Source organism: Poromitra crassiceps (assembly GCF_964638095.1).
Source record: "Poromitra crassiceps genome assembly, chromosome: 1".
Lineage (NCBI taxonomy): Eukaryota > Metazoa > Chordata > Actinopteri > Beryciformes > Melamphaidae > Poromitra > Poromitra crassiceps.
In genome coordinates, this window is record NC_139623.1 from 9,109,654 (window position 1) to 9,125,906 (window position 16,253).

General features: G+C 42.0%; 2 protein-coding genes across 4 annotated transcripts; both read right to left on the bottom strand.

The window, feature by feature from the left end:
- Positions 1 to 234: 234 nt before the first annotated feature.
- On the bottom strand, positions 235 to 2,859 carry snx10b (sorting nexin 10b). Its single transcript, XM_083635737.1, has 5 exons — positions 2,752 to 2,859; positions 2,566 to 2,672; positions 1,830 to 1,931; positions 1,331 to 1,546; positions 235 to 592 (listed from the first exon to the last, which is right to left on the bottom strand). Exons 1-5 carry the CDS (start codon positions 2,842 to 2,844, stop codon positions 457 to 459), a joined length of 654 nt encoding a protein of 217 aa, XP_083491863.1. The 5' UTR covers positions 2,845 to 2,859; the 3' UTR covers positions 235 to 456.
- A 1,031-nt stretch (positions 2,860 to 3,890) lies between these two features.
- cbx3b (chromobox homolog 3b) lies at positions 3,891 to 12,609 on the bottom strand. Of its 3 annotated transcripts, none has more exons than XM_083636738.1 (5): positions 12,406 to 12,575; positions 11,818 to 11,976; positions 11,546 to 11,702; positions 8,865 to 9,022; positions 3,891 to 5,091 (listed from the first exon to the last, which is right to left on the bottom strand). In XM_083636738.1, exons 2-5 carry the CDS (start codon positions 11,973 to 11,975, stop codon positions 4,971 to 4,973), a joined length of 594 nt encoding a protein of 197 aa, XP_083492864.1. In that variant the 5' UTR covers position 11,976; positions 12,406 to 12,575; the 3' UTR covers positions 3,891 to 4,970. The 3 variants fall into 3 exon arrangements, with proteins under 3 accessions (XP_083492864.1, XP_083492865.1, XP_083492866.1); XM_083636739.1 differs by having other exon boundaries at positions 12,484 to 12,532; XM_083636740.1 differs by lacking the exon at positions 11,818 to 11,976 and having other exon boundaries at positions 12,484 to 12,609.
- Positions 12,610 to 16,253: the final 3,644 nt, after the last annotated feature.

Sequence of the window (16,253 nt, forward strand, 5' to 3'; positions counted from 1 at the left end):
AAGTGTTATTTGTAGGCCTTTGGCAAATCACACCTTGTGTATGACCGTGATTCATAATTCTGTTATAGATTTGTTTAGTAAGTAAATATAGTGAATGACACCATGTGGAAACTGCCTGCACAAAACGGATAGTTGTAGGATGTCACAATACTGCCATCTTCTGGCAAATTGATGCTACCTCCTTTAGACAGCCACCACACAAAAACACACTGGTAAACAATGCCTTGTGGACATTTTACTGATGAAAGTGTATGGCAAAACTTTTCTTTTGCTATTTACATAATTCAAATTCAATTAGCAGAACAATATAATAAACTATGATATTGCTTTATACTTGAAATAATTAAGAACAGCTACAAAACAAAAAAGTGCAGTGTGTGAGACACGAGTAACAGGCTACTTTCTTCTTCAAACAAGTCAAGTGTATTTCCAACAGTGTTGTGATAGATGATATTCTCACAAAGATCCAAACGAACAGCTGAGTGTTTCCTCTTGACGTGCTCTCATTATATCGAGTGAAGCTGTGGTCTCTGCTTTGTTTAGTGCTGCTGTGTCTTTACCTCCAGGAGGCTCTGGATCTGTGAACACTGAGCTGGAACAACAGAAAGGGGGATAGGAGATGGAGGCGAAATTTCAGTTTACAATTCATGACTGTAAAGCCTCATGCACACCTTCAAGTTTCTTGTAGACGGGAGGAGCGTAGGAGGAAATGTCCATCAGGCAAGAGAAGAGAGAATTCCCACACACACTGTAATCAGTAATACAGTTTATTGCAAGTAAAAAGACAGTGATGGGAATTCTGTCTTCTCTTGCCTAGTTTACAATTCATGAAATAATGGGAGTATAGGGAACTCTCAATCTGAACAGGAAAGTATATCACCAAGATTATATTACAATGTGTACTTTGTGTACTTTCTGAAGGTCTGCAGGTAAAGATGCTCCACCCTGCTGACGTTTTTTGGGGAAAGTAAAAAAAAAAAGCATTTATGTACAGGGATCATTAAAGCAGTGGTTCTCAAACTTTTTCATGGCAAGGACCCCTAAACTGACACAAATTAGACCACAGACCCCCATTTGATCAGATTTTGTCTCAGGGTCCCTCATCTGATGCCATTTTTTCTTTTAGATGTTTTATTACAGAAAGTGTATGAAGCCCATGACCAAAATATTGATACATTCTGTCATTGTGCTGCTTATGGATGGAATTATAGTGAGAATAAATGATTCCTCTTTTTTCTGGGGACCCCCTGGAACCCCCTCAAGGTGCCCTGAGGGTCCCCGGAACCCCCCACTTTGAATACCACTGCATTAAAGTATGGCATGATGATACCTGTCTGAGTCCGAGTCACAGCAGGTGCTGAGGTCCTTGTGAAGGTCCTCCTCAGAGTGGAAGCGTCTCAGGCTGCAGCCACAGCGCTGCACGGCCTGGGCCACAGAGTAGTGGGTCCTCCCTGCAGCACAGGCCTCCATCTGGGACACAACGAGCTGTGACTGCAGGAAGAGGTGCAGACAGCTGTCCGACAGCAGCAAAGGACTCTGGACGATCCTGGGTGAATCAGAGGAACAAACAGATTTGGGCTGTTGCTGCTCTGCACGCTGTGATAAAACTGTACATTTATAGCCTATACTGCTTCGGTTCACATCATCCATATAAAACAGCAGTCACATGACCCGGTGGTTATGTCACCTTGTGTTGTTATGTCTACTGTGTTGTGTGTACTTGCTGGCACACTGGTTATCTCACATTATGTTTGTGTCTAACTGCCTGCTGCACTATGTGAAAGTTCATCTGTTTATTGATCTGTTTGATGAGTGAGAATCGTTCTTACTGTTCCAAGAATTTCTGGAGGCCCTTCATTCTGTCAGTGATTTGCTGGGCGTTGTTCAAGCTGAAGAAGGGGTTTTTGGGGGGCAACTCTGGTAACTGCACCCTGCACATGAAACAAAATGTATGGTTTCATTACAAAATGTTGTATATCCATTTTAGGGGAAACAAAATTACCTGAAATCTATCAGGCAACATTTAAAAAACATAAATGATTCTGTCAAAAAAAAAAAAAAAATCTGTCCTCCAACAACAACAACAACAACAACAACAACAACAACAACAACAACAACAACAACAACAACAGAAGCAAATGACTTAAGATGACCCCTAATTTCAATACTAAGCCATTATGTTCTTAACCTTTATGTCGGCAGTCAATATGAGAGAGTGGGTGTGAGTTTAGTCACACTTTGTCGGCTAAAGACCACTGTTGATACTCTACTTCCTATTATGTGGCTACAATGTGTCACTCAAAGTGATACTGAAACTATTCACCAAATAAGCAAGTAACACTATTGAAAATATATTTTTGTCACCTGATAGTTGAATAACATTGGACCATTAAATACTATCCTTTTATTATAATTTTTATGGTGGATATCGCATTATAAAACTCTTCAAATACAGCAAAATGAGTGCCACCATTGGGGCAGATTACTGTAACAACAAAAAGTGGACGTTTACTTTGTTCATTCTGATGCTGTCAGTCAACTCTATATCCAGTGAAATGGACTTACATGGACATGAGCAGGGAGTTTGCTTGGAGCTTCTGCCTGAGCCACACAAACTCACTGTATCTTCTCCTCACACATGAGATCTTCTTGGTAAAGCACACACTGTTAGTCTGAGGGAAGACACAAGGCATTTTACAATAAGGCTCACACTTTGAGGTCGAAACAACGTAGCTTTATGTTCATACTTACATGTAAGCAAATTTCATAGTCTATAAAGGCGTGCCAGAAGTCGTTCTTTTGTATCCGCGGGTCCCGCACCCAGACGCTGATGACCTGCTGCATGGAGAGGGGAGGTGAGATCACTGCAACTTCAGACAGAATGTCCCATTTCACTGTCTTGTGAAATGGGGAAGTTTTTTTATTGTCAGATAGAGGAAGTACAATCACCACCAGCACACATGCAGAATAGGAAAACCCGCCTAAGTATCCTTTATTGCTCCAGATAAAACAGAAGTAATGTGTCAGTTTTAACAGCATTTTACCAGGATCTGAAGCCTCTGAACTCACACTGTGGCATGTGATAGTCTTTTGTCTAAGTTTTAAACACTTGTCAAACTCTTATTAGATCTACAGTATGCTTTCACACCTACCTGGTTCACCAAGCTATCAATCATTTCTCTCATCCAAATTCTGATTTGGTTTGAATCTACAGTCAACTCTGACTGTATTGTTGCTCTGAGCATCAGTAGTGCCACTGCCTTTTATTCCACTGAGGTTTATTGTCCAAGAGCAAAGGTTTCAAAATAAAGTCATAAGGCTGAGATAAGCGCCTCACCATTGCCGCCACTTACAATAAAAATAAGATTGAAAGAACATATTCACAACAAAACTTCCTGCTGATGTGTCACATCAGATAGTGAACTTCTCACGTGTCTATTGCTGTATTGATTTTTAGGTATAGCAAATGTCTTCTACAACGGTTGTAAAATGCATTATTCTAAGGTTAACGTATAATAAAAATAATTCATTTAATTTGTAGTGCACTTTTCATTCACGAAGAATCTCAGAGTGCTACAGTTAAAAGCATAAAAAGCAGACAATACAACCAACAATAGTTCAAAGTGAACATAAGTCTTCCTAAATAAAAAGGTTTTTAGGCCTGTCTTGAAGGAGTCCAGGGTCTGTGCTGAACTTGATTGATTAGATGATTAGGAAGGTATGTGTTTTCATATTGAGTATCATATAACTGATAGTTTCATCGTCACTTTCATGTTTCATTATTGTTCTCAATCATATGGTTCAGCATGTGACAAACGTGAAGTCAAAATGATCACGAGTAAAATGTCACAGAATGTTTCCTTTATTCACAGACTTCACAGATCCATGGTCAACAGTTACAGTAATTCAGTAGCAGGTGTGTTTTAGGAGGTTTAAAGTTCAGATGATTGTCCCATAATAGTCTAGTCATGGGAGATATGTCAAGTCAGGACAGTGCCATCGGGATACATTACAGGTATCACACATGGGCCTGGATAATTACTGGAAGACAATGCCCTGAATAACTGGGCAGTCTCATATCTATATAAAGTGCTACATTTAACAATCTTGTTAACCACTGTAGGTGCACAAAAACGACAAATCTCGATACAGTAGATGTAAATCTCACTAGATTTACTTTAGAAATACTGAGCCTTGCTGAATAATTTTGCCAGGGCATCATGTTGGGAAAAGATAACAGACCAAATAGTTATTTAAAAATGGATTAAAAAAAGATACAACAGAGCAAAAAGGATTTGGTACATAGCAGCTGATCAGAAATATGGAAAAATATTTGGTGGGCACCATTTTCAAATAATCTACATCAACCACAAGGGTTATACAGAGACACAGTGGGATACAGTTTAAGGTTTGGCTATAAACACCTCACACATTACAAGTTCAAACAACACACATGTTCGAACAACAGATCTACAATCATCATCAGCTCTAACCAAATGGGTAGATGGACTGGAGGTGCGGTTCTGACAGTAGTTTGTTTATTCTATTCCTATATAAGATACAAAGATACATATAAGATCCTTGAAGCTAAATAGGCATGTAAAATAGTAAATACTATGTAACAATAAGTCTGAAAAAAACAAAACATGTCCACAGTGATTGTGTCTGCTACATGATGACACAAGACCAAAGCTGCTACAGGTTAGTTCGAGCCCTAATCAATGGCTCCACACAAAGGTTAGTCTCCATCCTGTTCTCCACAAAGGCACAGTGACCTCAATGAGCACTTAAAATTCCACCCCGCAGAGGTTCTCACGTAAATCTACCTGCAGCGGGACATCGTTTCACACAGCGCGCCTCTAATGTCAGCTGGAGGAGGACACTCGATGGAGGGTCAACTAAGCTTCAGGTTTGAACACAGCGGTTTATTAGTTCACCTCCGCACATACATACACACACACACACACACGTCACTGATCCTCATCTCCACAGTGCCAGGTCAGCTTCTGCTCGTAGAAGTCGACGACCACCTGGGGACACCTGGCACTCGCCTCGCGGGCCGACAGCAGGGACACATCATCCGTGTTCTTCCTGTGGGGAAGACACACAGTGGACCGGGTGCTTAAAGGATGGCTTTACTGGTAATCAACCCACTTTGTATCACATATAATCTCGGTAATGTAAGCACATGGGCAGTGTTTTACCTTCTCTCTCCGTTTACCTCACAGGGAAAAATGCTCTTGCTGCTGCCTGCAGAAACTCCACCCCCACCAGCTGCAAGTCATTAAGGCTTGATTCTCCATGGATGTGCGCATACTTAAAAAATAAAAATAAACAATATCCGCCCCATTCTGCCTCTCCAGCAGAACTTCCGCAGCTCCGTTGTGACGCGTTGTGACGTAAAACGCGTCACAACGGAATGCTTTGCCAGAGGAGGAAATGGGAGATCTCCGTGAGGAAAACAGAGAGAGAAGGTAATCACTGCCCATGTGCTTATATTACAATTAATTAATACACAGGACAAGATGTTACTATCCCTTGTGCCAAAATCCGGGGAAAAACACATTTAGAAGCCCAATCCAGAATAAAACAAGCTAACAGGCTAACAAACTAATAAACAAGACACAAATCACCAGTTACCTACCCTAGCCAACAGCAGTATGAAGCATGTCATTGGGGTTTTCAAGTGGGCACCTTCCTTCACCGACGTTTCGTTAAGTTAGGCCCACGACACCTCAAGAAGGCTTAACGGTGTAATCCAGCGTCCTGGAAACACCCCCCTCCATGCTACCACCGCACAACTGCATATTACCTCACTATCTAAGCCTAGCTATCCAGGTCGATTCGGTATGACATTCCTGACTACACCACCACTGTCAATGATTCAGCCCTGTTGATGCGGACCGTTAATCATGACCAACAAACAATCCCTAACTACACCACCACCGTCAATGATTCAGCCCTGTTGATGCGGACCGTTAATCATGACCAACAACAAACAATCCCTAACTACACCACCACTGTCAATGATTCAGCCCTGTTGATGCAGACCGTTAATCATGACCAACAACAAACAATCAATCTGACCTTAGCGAGCTCCCCAGCTAGCATGTTTCCTCCTTATCCACAGCCATTCACTTGCTCGTTCTGCTGCCTGAGACATGTTGCTAACCGCAAGCTTCAGGCTCCGTCCCCGAATGCCCAACTCAGTTAAGCCGTTTTCCCACATGCGTACCGGAAAATTACCTGTAAGTCAATATCGGACATTTCCCTTCACACTTCTCCTCTGGCATGTGGGAATCTATCAGCGAAATTGCCTGTATGTGGGGGGGGGGGGGGGGGGCGGCACTGCAGAGCGGGTGGGGAGTGACGTGTCGGCAAAACTCCGAATGGTGAAATAAGTTTGCTTGTTTATCCGTTCACCTGCATCGCGTTGAAGCACTTTTTACAGACTGGCTTCATTTGATGTGTCCGGGCTTGCCTTGGCTGTCGGCAACGTAAGCAAAATACTTCCACTTTCGCTTCGTGCATTTGCTTAGTCCCTGTCGGGCTGTGACTTAAGGAGGAGTCGGACTGTGGCCAGAGAGCGAGCAGAGAGGAGAGGGGGAAATCAGCACAGCACACCCACACATGAAGCTGACATAGGCTACTGCTCTTATTATCACAAGATCATTTCGCCAGTTTGCTTTAATGTGCGCGAATGATTAGATTATGCCCGCTGGAACATTAAGCAACGTGTGTACACCTCGCCATTGAGAGTGTCGCGGAAAATGACTGCACCCGTTTCTCACTAGTATCCGCTAAAACGCATACCGCTCTTCTGACAGGCTAGAAAGTGGTGAAATCTCCGCGACGACGGGGTCGCGCTTATACCGGCACGGTGCCTTTCTCACATGCAGGCATTAGACCACATACCGGTCATTTTGCGGTACAAAGCGCATGTGGGAAAAGGGCTTGTGTAAGGCAATAACGGACTTTGCCACAAAACCACGGCAGCCCACCTCTACAGGCCGCACTCGAGACCTCCAACCTCGCTGCTCTGCCTCTGCTGCCATTTCAGCATACCTAGCTTTCTTGCGCTCATAAGCCTCCTCAACTCGATCTTCCCACGGGACTGTGAGTTCGATAAAATAAACTCTCTTCTCTACCTCAGACCACAGTAACAAGTCCGGACGTAGCCGGGTGCTAACTATATATGCTGGGATGACTAGCTGTTCATTCAAGTCAACCCTCATTTCCCAGGCTCCACCTACACTTAGCTGCCCTAACTTGTGCCTGACCTTAATTGGTCTAATCTTTTCTCCCTCACGTACAAATTTGATCTGTCTATTCTCTTTGCTAGCAACTAGAGAATTTACTTCTAGCCGCTTTTCCTCAACTGCAGCTGCCAAACATTTCAACACCTGGTTGTGATGCCAGGTGTATCGCCCCTGGGAGAGACTGACCTTACACCCTGACAGTATATGCCTCAATGTACATACACTAGAACACAACGGGCAGGCACCATCCTCGCCCAACCACTGATTTAAGTTGAGAAGGTAATCACTGCCCATGTGCTTATATTACCCAGATTATTAATGATACAAAGTGGGTTGATTAACAGTAAAGCCATCCTTTAAAGCCTCCTGCTCTTCATTCTTTTATCACGTTTTGTTCTCTCTTTTTTTCGGATTCTCTCCCCAATTCTACTTGGCCAATTGCCCCTGCTGTCCCGGTCGTTGCTCCACCCCCTCTGCGATCTGGAGAGTTGTAGACTAGCACATGCTTCCTCCGATACATGTGTAGTCGCCAGCTTCTTTTCACCTGACAGCGAGGGGTTTCACCGACAGGACGTAGCACGTGGGAGGATCACGCTATTCCCTCCAGTTCTCCTCCCCCCGTACAGGCATCCCCGACCAAAACCAGAAGAGGCACTAGTGCAGCGACCAGGACGCATACCCTTAACCCGGCTTCCCACCCGCAGACACGGCCAATTGTGCCTGTACGGACGCCCGACCGGCAACACGGGGGCTCGAATTGGCGACCCTTGTGTTGGTACTAGGCAGGGAATCCACCACTGCACTACCCGGACGCCCACCTCCTGGTCTTCAAGTCTTCGTTCCACACACACACACTCTTGCAGTTAAGTTATCCTGCGGTATGGAGGACTGACTAACATCAATTTAAAACTAACATCCATTTTTATACACTTGGCCCATTCTATCATTACTGTGGTTACACTCACACATATCAAACATTAAAGAGGACTTCCTCAGATTCAGAATGATTTGTCTGCTGTCACTTACCAGACTTACAAAAGTCATGCTTATCCCTATTTTAACACTTTTTGGTTTGTTTTTTAGCATTTGCTGTCCAACAAACTGTTGCACTCTTCTACACATCTACTTAAAGAAACACTCCGCCCATTTTCAACCAGCTTTGTATCATTAGAACATCAGTAGTATATCAGAAAACTGTAAACGGTTTTGAAGTCTGTCATTTAATTTGACAGTTATTGAGTGTTAAAAGTGTGGACCAGTGACATCATTGGTCCACACTAACTCAAATGAATAACTCATTAACTCAAATCAACTCTCAATAACTGTCAAACTAGATGAATGACTTCAAAACCGTTTACAGTTTGAGAGTTGATTTGAGTTAATGAGTTATTAATTTGAGTTAGTGTGGACCAGTGATGTCACTAGTCCACACTTTAACACTCAATACCTGTCAAATTAAATGACAGACTTCAAAACCGTTTACAGTTTTCTGATATACTACTGATGTTCTAATGATACAAAGCTGGTTGAAAATGGGCGGAGTGTTTCTTTAAGTGTTTGGATTCACTCGAATAACAAGAGGAAAAGAGGAACCATCTCAGTTACCATTTGACTAGGAACATGAGCTCCCCCTGTCTGTCTGTGGAGCCGATGATGCACTCAGGCTCAAGGTAAGCGCTGCGGCTATTGGGGGTTTCTGAATGCTCGTCCTCTGGCTCAAGGGCGTCCATGTCTCTCTGCTCGGTGTAGGCCTGCAGCTGGGACTGCACACAGGACCGGGACAAGAAGAACACAAACAACAGCAACAGCAGTTACACATCTTCAAAGCCAACGTCAGCATCAAGACACACCCTGCTTGTGGTATTTTTTTTACTGTATATGCTCAATACAAAAAAAGGAACTGTAGCTGCTTTCATTTCCAGGAAAACTGCAGAGAACATAACCGCACAAGTAGAAACAAAACAGGGTGTGAGAGCTTCGCTTTTTTCCAATGCAGTTGCACTTTAATTTTCTATGAACAAGGGACAGTATCTTGATATAAGGTAGATTGTGAAAGAAATGATAGATGATCCATCCATACCATATACTACTGTATATATCTTTAATTGTGGACTGTCTCTCTCTCATAGAGACAGTCCGCATGTCTGGGAACGCCCACAAAATGTTAAACGGCTGGCGCGCGAGTGGGGTAAAACCGCCCATATATCTCATGGGCTGACTCACCAAAAGACGGTGCTGCGGCTCTAAACTACAGGTTTGGGGGTTCTAGAGCAGAACACAAGACGTCTGCTCAGATGTGCGTTTACTGCGGTGGTTAAATCCCCGATCGTGTCTGCCTGGGCGGGGCTATCAGCTAAATTCTAACTTTGCTGAATGGATACAACGGGGGTGTTTACCCCACCCTGACCACGCCCCCAGCCAGGCTGAGCCAGCTAAACCAGCGTCTATGACGAGACGTGGCCTCAACCTATGTGTGGAATTTGCAAACTTGCTGTTCTGAGAGAGATAAGAAGCCAGCCTGCAACTGTTATCTTAAAGAACCTCACCAAAATGGTCTTGATGTATCAAATATAATATCATTTCTTTGTTGAATAGAGCTTCTGTCTGTTGTAGTTTTTGCCTTGTCATCAGCTCATGGAAAACAATGATCAGTAATTGTGCTGACTTTTCATGACTCTGTTTCCCCCTGTGAGACAGACAGAATGTTGAATCTTTGCTTTTTACCTGACACTCTTGATGTGCGCGCAGACATGGGCCTTCAGATGGACATTTCTAATACCCAATCTTATCATTAATTTACAGACATTTACACCACATACATCAATCCGCTAGTATCAGATAATGGATTCAAGAAAGTCCTTGAATCAATATGATTTTCATTGGAAACAAGCAAATTTACCTCAGCCCATTTGCAGATTGTATCACTTGTTATAAGAGTAAGACTAATACTAGACTTGTAAAGATGGATATTTGTGATAATGCATTGAATGTAGCTTCTCAAGCACTTATTTTATACTTATTTTAAGACTTCCTCATGGCCCACCATCACCAATTTACTCACTCACAATTCAATTCCCTCTACAGTTGCAACCAAGCTGTATGCCATATGGCTTTAACACACACCGCTATAAAATGTTGCATATGCAGATGGAAACAGTCTAGTGTCATATGTGTTTTGTAGGTTTTTGTGTATTCCCTTTACACTGAACATGTGATCCTGATGTACTTGTAACATCACTGATGACGCGTCCTAGCGCATGCTGTAGTATGTATTTTAAAACATAGAATCCTGGCTTGCCCTGGCCAGTGACACTTTGGAAAGACTAGGTGACAACCAAGTAAAGTTTGGTGACAAGCTGGAGAGACAGTTGACAGTCGGAGAAACGGCATTCGGTACGGGATGGGTTTAGCACCCCATCCTGGCTCTCTCGTGAGGGAGAAATCCACAAACACTACGGATTAGCCTCCTGAAAATCTGCGCAAAGATCGGCGCGGCCTGGGGTCCTTCAGGCTAGAGCGAGGTGCCCGGCGCAGGCGAATGACGTGCAGCGCACAGGCCCTCTTGAGGCGTCCTTGAGGCATCCTCTCTGCCTCTGGATTGCCTTTGCCCCGTGAGGGTCTGGTGAGACGAAGGAGGAGCATGGCCGGGAGTTACCCACAGAGCCTAGATCCTCCATGCACCGAAGTGCCAATACTGCGGTGTAGCACTAGCTCTATTGCAGCGGATTGGGCGTTCTCGCTTAGCCCTTCCGCGGGCAACGTTGCAGACAGAGTAGGAAGGCTGATCCGTGAGCGGCTTCTGGGACGCGAGTCGGGGTCTTAATTGGCCTCGGCTGGGTCTACTGGGCGAGGGTGTATGATGTTGAGAGACCCGAAACACCTTACGACCCCAGATAACATCACTGATGACGCGTCCTAGCGCAAGCTGTAGTATGTATTTTAAAACATACCATGTAGAACATTTGCATACTGGAAAATTCATTAAGCTCTCAATACATTTCTGCACCAATTTCACTAAAAGACACCTGCGTGTTTACTGTATTATAATCATATAATAACTGATTTGTTTATAGCCCTTATAAGTGATTTATCGTGTTTTTACCCTTTTTTTGGAGAAAGAGCAGAATTATAATAAAAAAAAGTAGGTTCTGTAAGATTATTTAAAAAAGAGCATGATAGTAAATAGATTTTCTTGTTCAAATTTAGGTGCGGAAGTTCAGTGAACAACATGGAAATAACATGCAATGAATGATAAGACGTTCCATCACCATGACTCTCACACTCACAATTTCCGTCTCCTGCTCAGCCGATTCGTCCTTGGGGATAAACTCTGGCTCTTGTTGTTCAAGATCCTCTTCCTCAGACAGGTGCATGTGTTTCACAAACTCTTGAATGAGTTCAGGACAGTCCAAGTTGTCTTCTGGTTCCCAAGTGTTGTCAGCCCTAAAAAGATATTAAATAAATTAGCATAGTGAAAAGAATACAATTTCCTATTCATACATAGACAAAAATTGACAATTTCAGCAAGAATCTAAATTATTTTAGCTATCTCCCTTACTCAGTGAAGCCTTTCCACTTGAGGAAGTACTCCACTCTTCCATTAAAGATTCTGCGGCGAATTATTCTTTCCACCACAAACTCCTGGACAACTGCAGTAACAACAGTTACTGCAGTCTCCTCAGTCTTCCTCTGTTTGACAGTCTGTTTCTTTCTCATCCTGCCATGAAAGAAGAAACGGATGATTGTCAACTAGCTCATATGTCAGGCCATTCACAAACATAGGGAAACATAACATAAAATGATTTACTTCTTTGCTGATACAAAAAAATAATGCAAAATGCAACACTTGCAGCTTGGATATTTGCAGAGCAACATGGCAGTGGTGAATATACTATGTTGTGCCCTTCAGACAATGGTTCATCCACATTATAGCGCTCCACCTGCCGTTTCTTTCGGAAGCACACACTATCACTAATACTCAGATCAGAAATGTAACACGTTTGTATCTAAACATCTGTAGGCTATTGTTCACTGAGGCAGCCGAGTTGGAAATACGGTAGGCGGAAAACATTAATGAAAACCTGTCTGTGAATGATGCACAAGAGACGCCGTATCGTTAATGAACAACAATATGCACGTAACGTACGCTTTCGGTGTTTACTCTATCTCGGCGGACAGCCAACTGCGATCTTGTTATTTGTTGGAGCTTGTCGGCAGAAAGTACCTGCACACAACGCCCTGTCCGTCGATGTTGCTTTGTGCGCAAATGTGTCCGTCGGCTTTGTTGTTTACATGAGGAAAAGAACTTTTCATGAATGAGTTAAAATTAAAGATGGCCGTGGTGCTCGGAGGAAGTGGTTGCCAAGGGAAAAGGTCATGCCAGGAAAATCGGGAGGAGACGACGGGGACGCGCACGTCGCCGACCAATCACAGCGCAGTCCGCTCGTCCAGTGGTCCGGAACAGCGCTGCCACCCATGGGCTGCAGTTGGCTATGGCAAGGCACGGACACTAAAGCCCTGACTGATTTCATCTAGTGGCTTTTATCACCGTAAAAGAGAGCAAAGATCAAACAATTCAACGTTTATTTCAGGGTATTCAGGTATAATGCCCCCCTCTTAAAAAGTTGTGTGCAAGATAGATTAGTGACCTACGTACGTCTAATAATTTATCACACTGGCTAAATTAGACTATCTTGTAAATCACTATTTGCTTCACTCTTTACCCAGAGATGGTTAGGTGCCAAATGATACCCTATATAGATGCAGGGATTTCACCATACTTTAGCCTTGTGTGTGAGTGGTCTCTCTACCTGCTCCAGATAGCATGTGTGTGTGTGTGTGTGTGTGTGTGTGTGTGTGTGTGTGTGTGTGTGTGTGTGTGTGTGTGTGTGTGTGTGTGTGTGTGTGTGTGTGTGTGTGTGTGTGTGGATGTTTAATAATTATGCTATGCAACTTTTTCTCACAGTAAAGATATCTAATTTATTCGTCCAGGATTCGATGCAGCCTGCTTAAACTGCGAATTAACTACAAATACAGGCAAGATATGAGGAAGGGTGAAAGGATAACATAGAACAGCACACTATTATTATTATTATTATTATTATTATTATTATTATTATTATTAATATTATTATTAATATTATTGTTATTAAATAATATTATTATTATTGTTATGATTATTATTGTTATTGTTAGTGTTATTATTATTATTATTATTATTATTATTATTATTATTATTGTTATTATTATTATTATTATTATTATTATTATTATTATTATTATTATTGCTGCTTTTTATGTATTTATTGGTGTTTACAGCTACACTGAACCATTGCTCATAGGTTTTCACGGAGAGGATCTTTACTTCAGGACCTCCTGAACCACACTGGGAGGATCACAGAAAAACTGCCTCTGGAGGGTTTGAGTGACAGCTCCTTTTTAGCCAATGAGAAGAAATAAAGCTGCTGATTGGCCAAATGAAGTACCACTGACACGCTTTCATCTTTGTTCCAAGTTGACCATTCCCCCCCCCCCCCCCCCCCCCAGGTTATTCCATACCATTTCACACCATCCCACTAGGTGGCGCTACCTGTCTGTGACTGTGTTCAGCTGCAAGGTTCAGCTTGTTGGAGCTCTATCGTCTTGCTCTCAAGTAATGCGAATGGATTTGTGGTGGAAGCTCAGAGCAAAAGGCAGTGGAACAAAAGCCTTTACCGGAAGGTGGATCCACAAGAATAGTCTCTGATACCACTAAATCCTCATGTCAGGGTTGAATAACATTATATACACATTTTGTCCATAAAATGTACTTAGAGTATGCAAGCACCATACAAATGTAACATGCCAATGAAGGAAGCCTATAATGCTCTTCTACAGTCCTGAGAATGAACGTCTCACTTTGGTATCCCAGCCACTTTCAATGAGACAACACTTGGGAGGCCCAGGGGATGTGATTAAAAGTGGTTCCAGTGGAAAGGCTGGCAGGCGGCCGTGTGGAAGATGAATGTGGTGTGTATCGTCTCCAGGAAAGCAGCGTATTGATCACAGTCTCAAAAGGGACGCGACACAGGACTCATGCAGGTTACAGATCGATCATTTGGTCATTGGGACCTGCCACATAATGCCCCATCCAATTTCCACTGCAATGTAAACTTAACATAGGAAGAACTGCTGATCAGATGTCAGGAGTCCCAGGTTCACCACCAACAAACCCAAGGTGGTGAGATGGTGTTTTTTCTGTGATTCATTATTAATGCCACTTCATACTAAGGATACAATAATTAAGGTTAACAAGCATTAACTAACTTTTAACTAGCAATAAGGGTACATGAATTAAGGTTAATAAGCATTAACTAAGTCTTAGCTAACACTTAACTAATGTGTCTAGAAATCATTTTACTAATGGTATTCATGTTAACTGAGAGACAGAGAGAGTGGTTCTCAAAGTGGGGTCGGGGACCCCCAGGGGTCCATCAGTAATATATCAGAAAACCTTAACCCTTGTACCCCAATAATGCAAAAACCTAAAATTACCATTGGTCCATCTGATGGACATTAAGGGTAATACTGTACTAATTTATAAATATTAATTTTAATTTTTGATTGTTTATAATTCATTGGTCACTTCATCCCTAATACCTCATACCAACATTTCATACCTATTAGAATGTTAACCCCTCAAATGCCAGTGTACAGTAAGTACAGTAAAAATAAAAAAGTACAGAAAAAAGACAAAAAGTGATTTTTTTTCCTTCCCATAAAGTCAAACTGGATTTCCCCTGGGGGGATTGTCATGGCTTGGGATATGTCAAAGATTGGCAGCAACATTTATTCTGATCACTCTTTAGTTTTTCAAGAAATGTACATTTTTTCAAATGAGATCCTCAATTTACCATTGGTCCATCTGATGGACCGTCATATTTATAATGTATTCATTTATGAATATACATTTTTATTTTTTTATTTTTTATTGTTTATAATTCATTGGTAACTTCCTCCCTAATACCTCATATCAACATTTCATACTTACTCAGAATTTTAACCCCTCAAATGCCAGTGTACAGTAAGTACAGTACAATGAAAAACGACATACAAACACAAAAAGTGAATTATTTTCCTTCCCATAAAGGCAAACTGGATTTGGGTCTGATATTATGGGCAGGTTGGGGTGTTTTACAAAAGTCACCACTGCAAGATGCCTAGTGTCAAAGATTGGCAGGATCCATCTTAGAATGAAGTCACAATACCTATGACATCACTAGCCTATGACATCATCAGTGATGTCATAAGATGATTTTGGTCAATAATGATGTCACTGATGACATTACTGATGATTTCACAGACATTGTGACATCATCAGTGGGTTTTCATATTTTTTTGTAAAAATAATATTTTTCATATTTTGAGCCAAAAATAAAAAAAGCGCATGTTTTGGACTACCAGCCATTTTCCCCAAAACACACAAATGAGCTTTAGTCCAGCATCCATCCTGGTCTAAAGGCTTCAAATCAGTAGTGTGGACCGTCAAATTCAGTTTTCTAATATTTTCCCATCTTTGGCATAGGAATCCGTTTTTTTTACATTTCATGTAAACTGTATGGAATTGATTGCTATGCGAAAACTGGGGGAATATGGGGAAATAGCCAAACACAGTAGAAACTACAATTTTAACCCCTTGAGTCAAGGTGAGATGTGTAACATCAAGGAAATAATGATTTTTTTGAAAATTAGCTGGGAGTAAAAAATTTGTTTTTTGTTTTTGTGCAAAATTAGAAAACTATGCAATGGACTTTGAGACCATGTAACTCCCCCAAATTTTCAACCAACTCCCAAATCTATTTTCAAGGTCAAATTTCAAGGTATTTGGTCCAGGATGAGAGCAGAAGAAAATAAAATCCATTACTTTTGTGAAAATTAGCTGGGAGTACCAATAAAGTGTTTATAATGTAAGTTAATGGGTCCATCTGATGGACCAATGGTAAATTTAAGTCTAAT

Bases quoted from the DNA above. Each gene is read 5' to 3' on its own strand.
- snx10b (XM_083635737.1), bottom strand. From the start codon at position 2,844: ATGCAGCAGGTCATCAGCGTCTGGGTGCGGGACCCGCGGATACAAAAG. The intron at 1,932-2,565 runs GTAAGTCCATTT...TTTCATGTGCAG, and splicing joins AACTCCCTGCTCATGTCCAT to GGTGCAGTTACCAGAGTTGC. The intron at 593-1,330 runs GTATCATCATGC...CTGTTGTTCCAG, and splicing joins TGTGACTCGGACTCAGACAG to CTCAGTGTTCACAGATCCAG.
- cbx3b (XM_083636738.1), bottom strand. From the start codon at position 11,975: ATGAGAAAGAAACAGACTGTCAAACAGAGGAAGACTGAGGAGACTGCA. The intron at 11,703-11,817 runs GTAAGGGAGATA...ATATCTTTTTAG, and splicing joins AAGTGGAAAGGCTTCACTGA to GGCTGACAACACTTGGGAAC. The intron at 5,092-8,864 runs GTAACTGAGATG...TCTTCCCCACAG, and splicing joins CTCATGTTCCTAGTCAAATG to GAAGAACACGGATGATGTGT.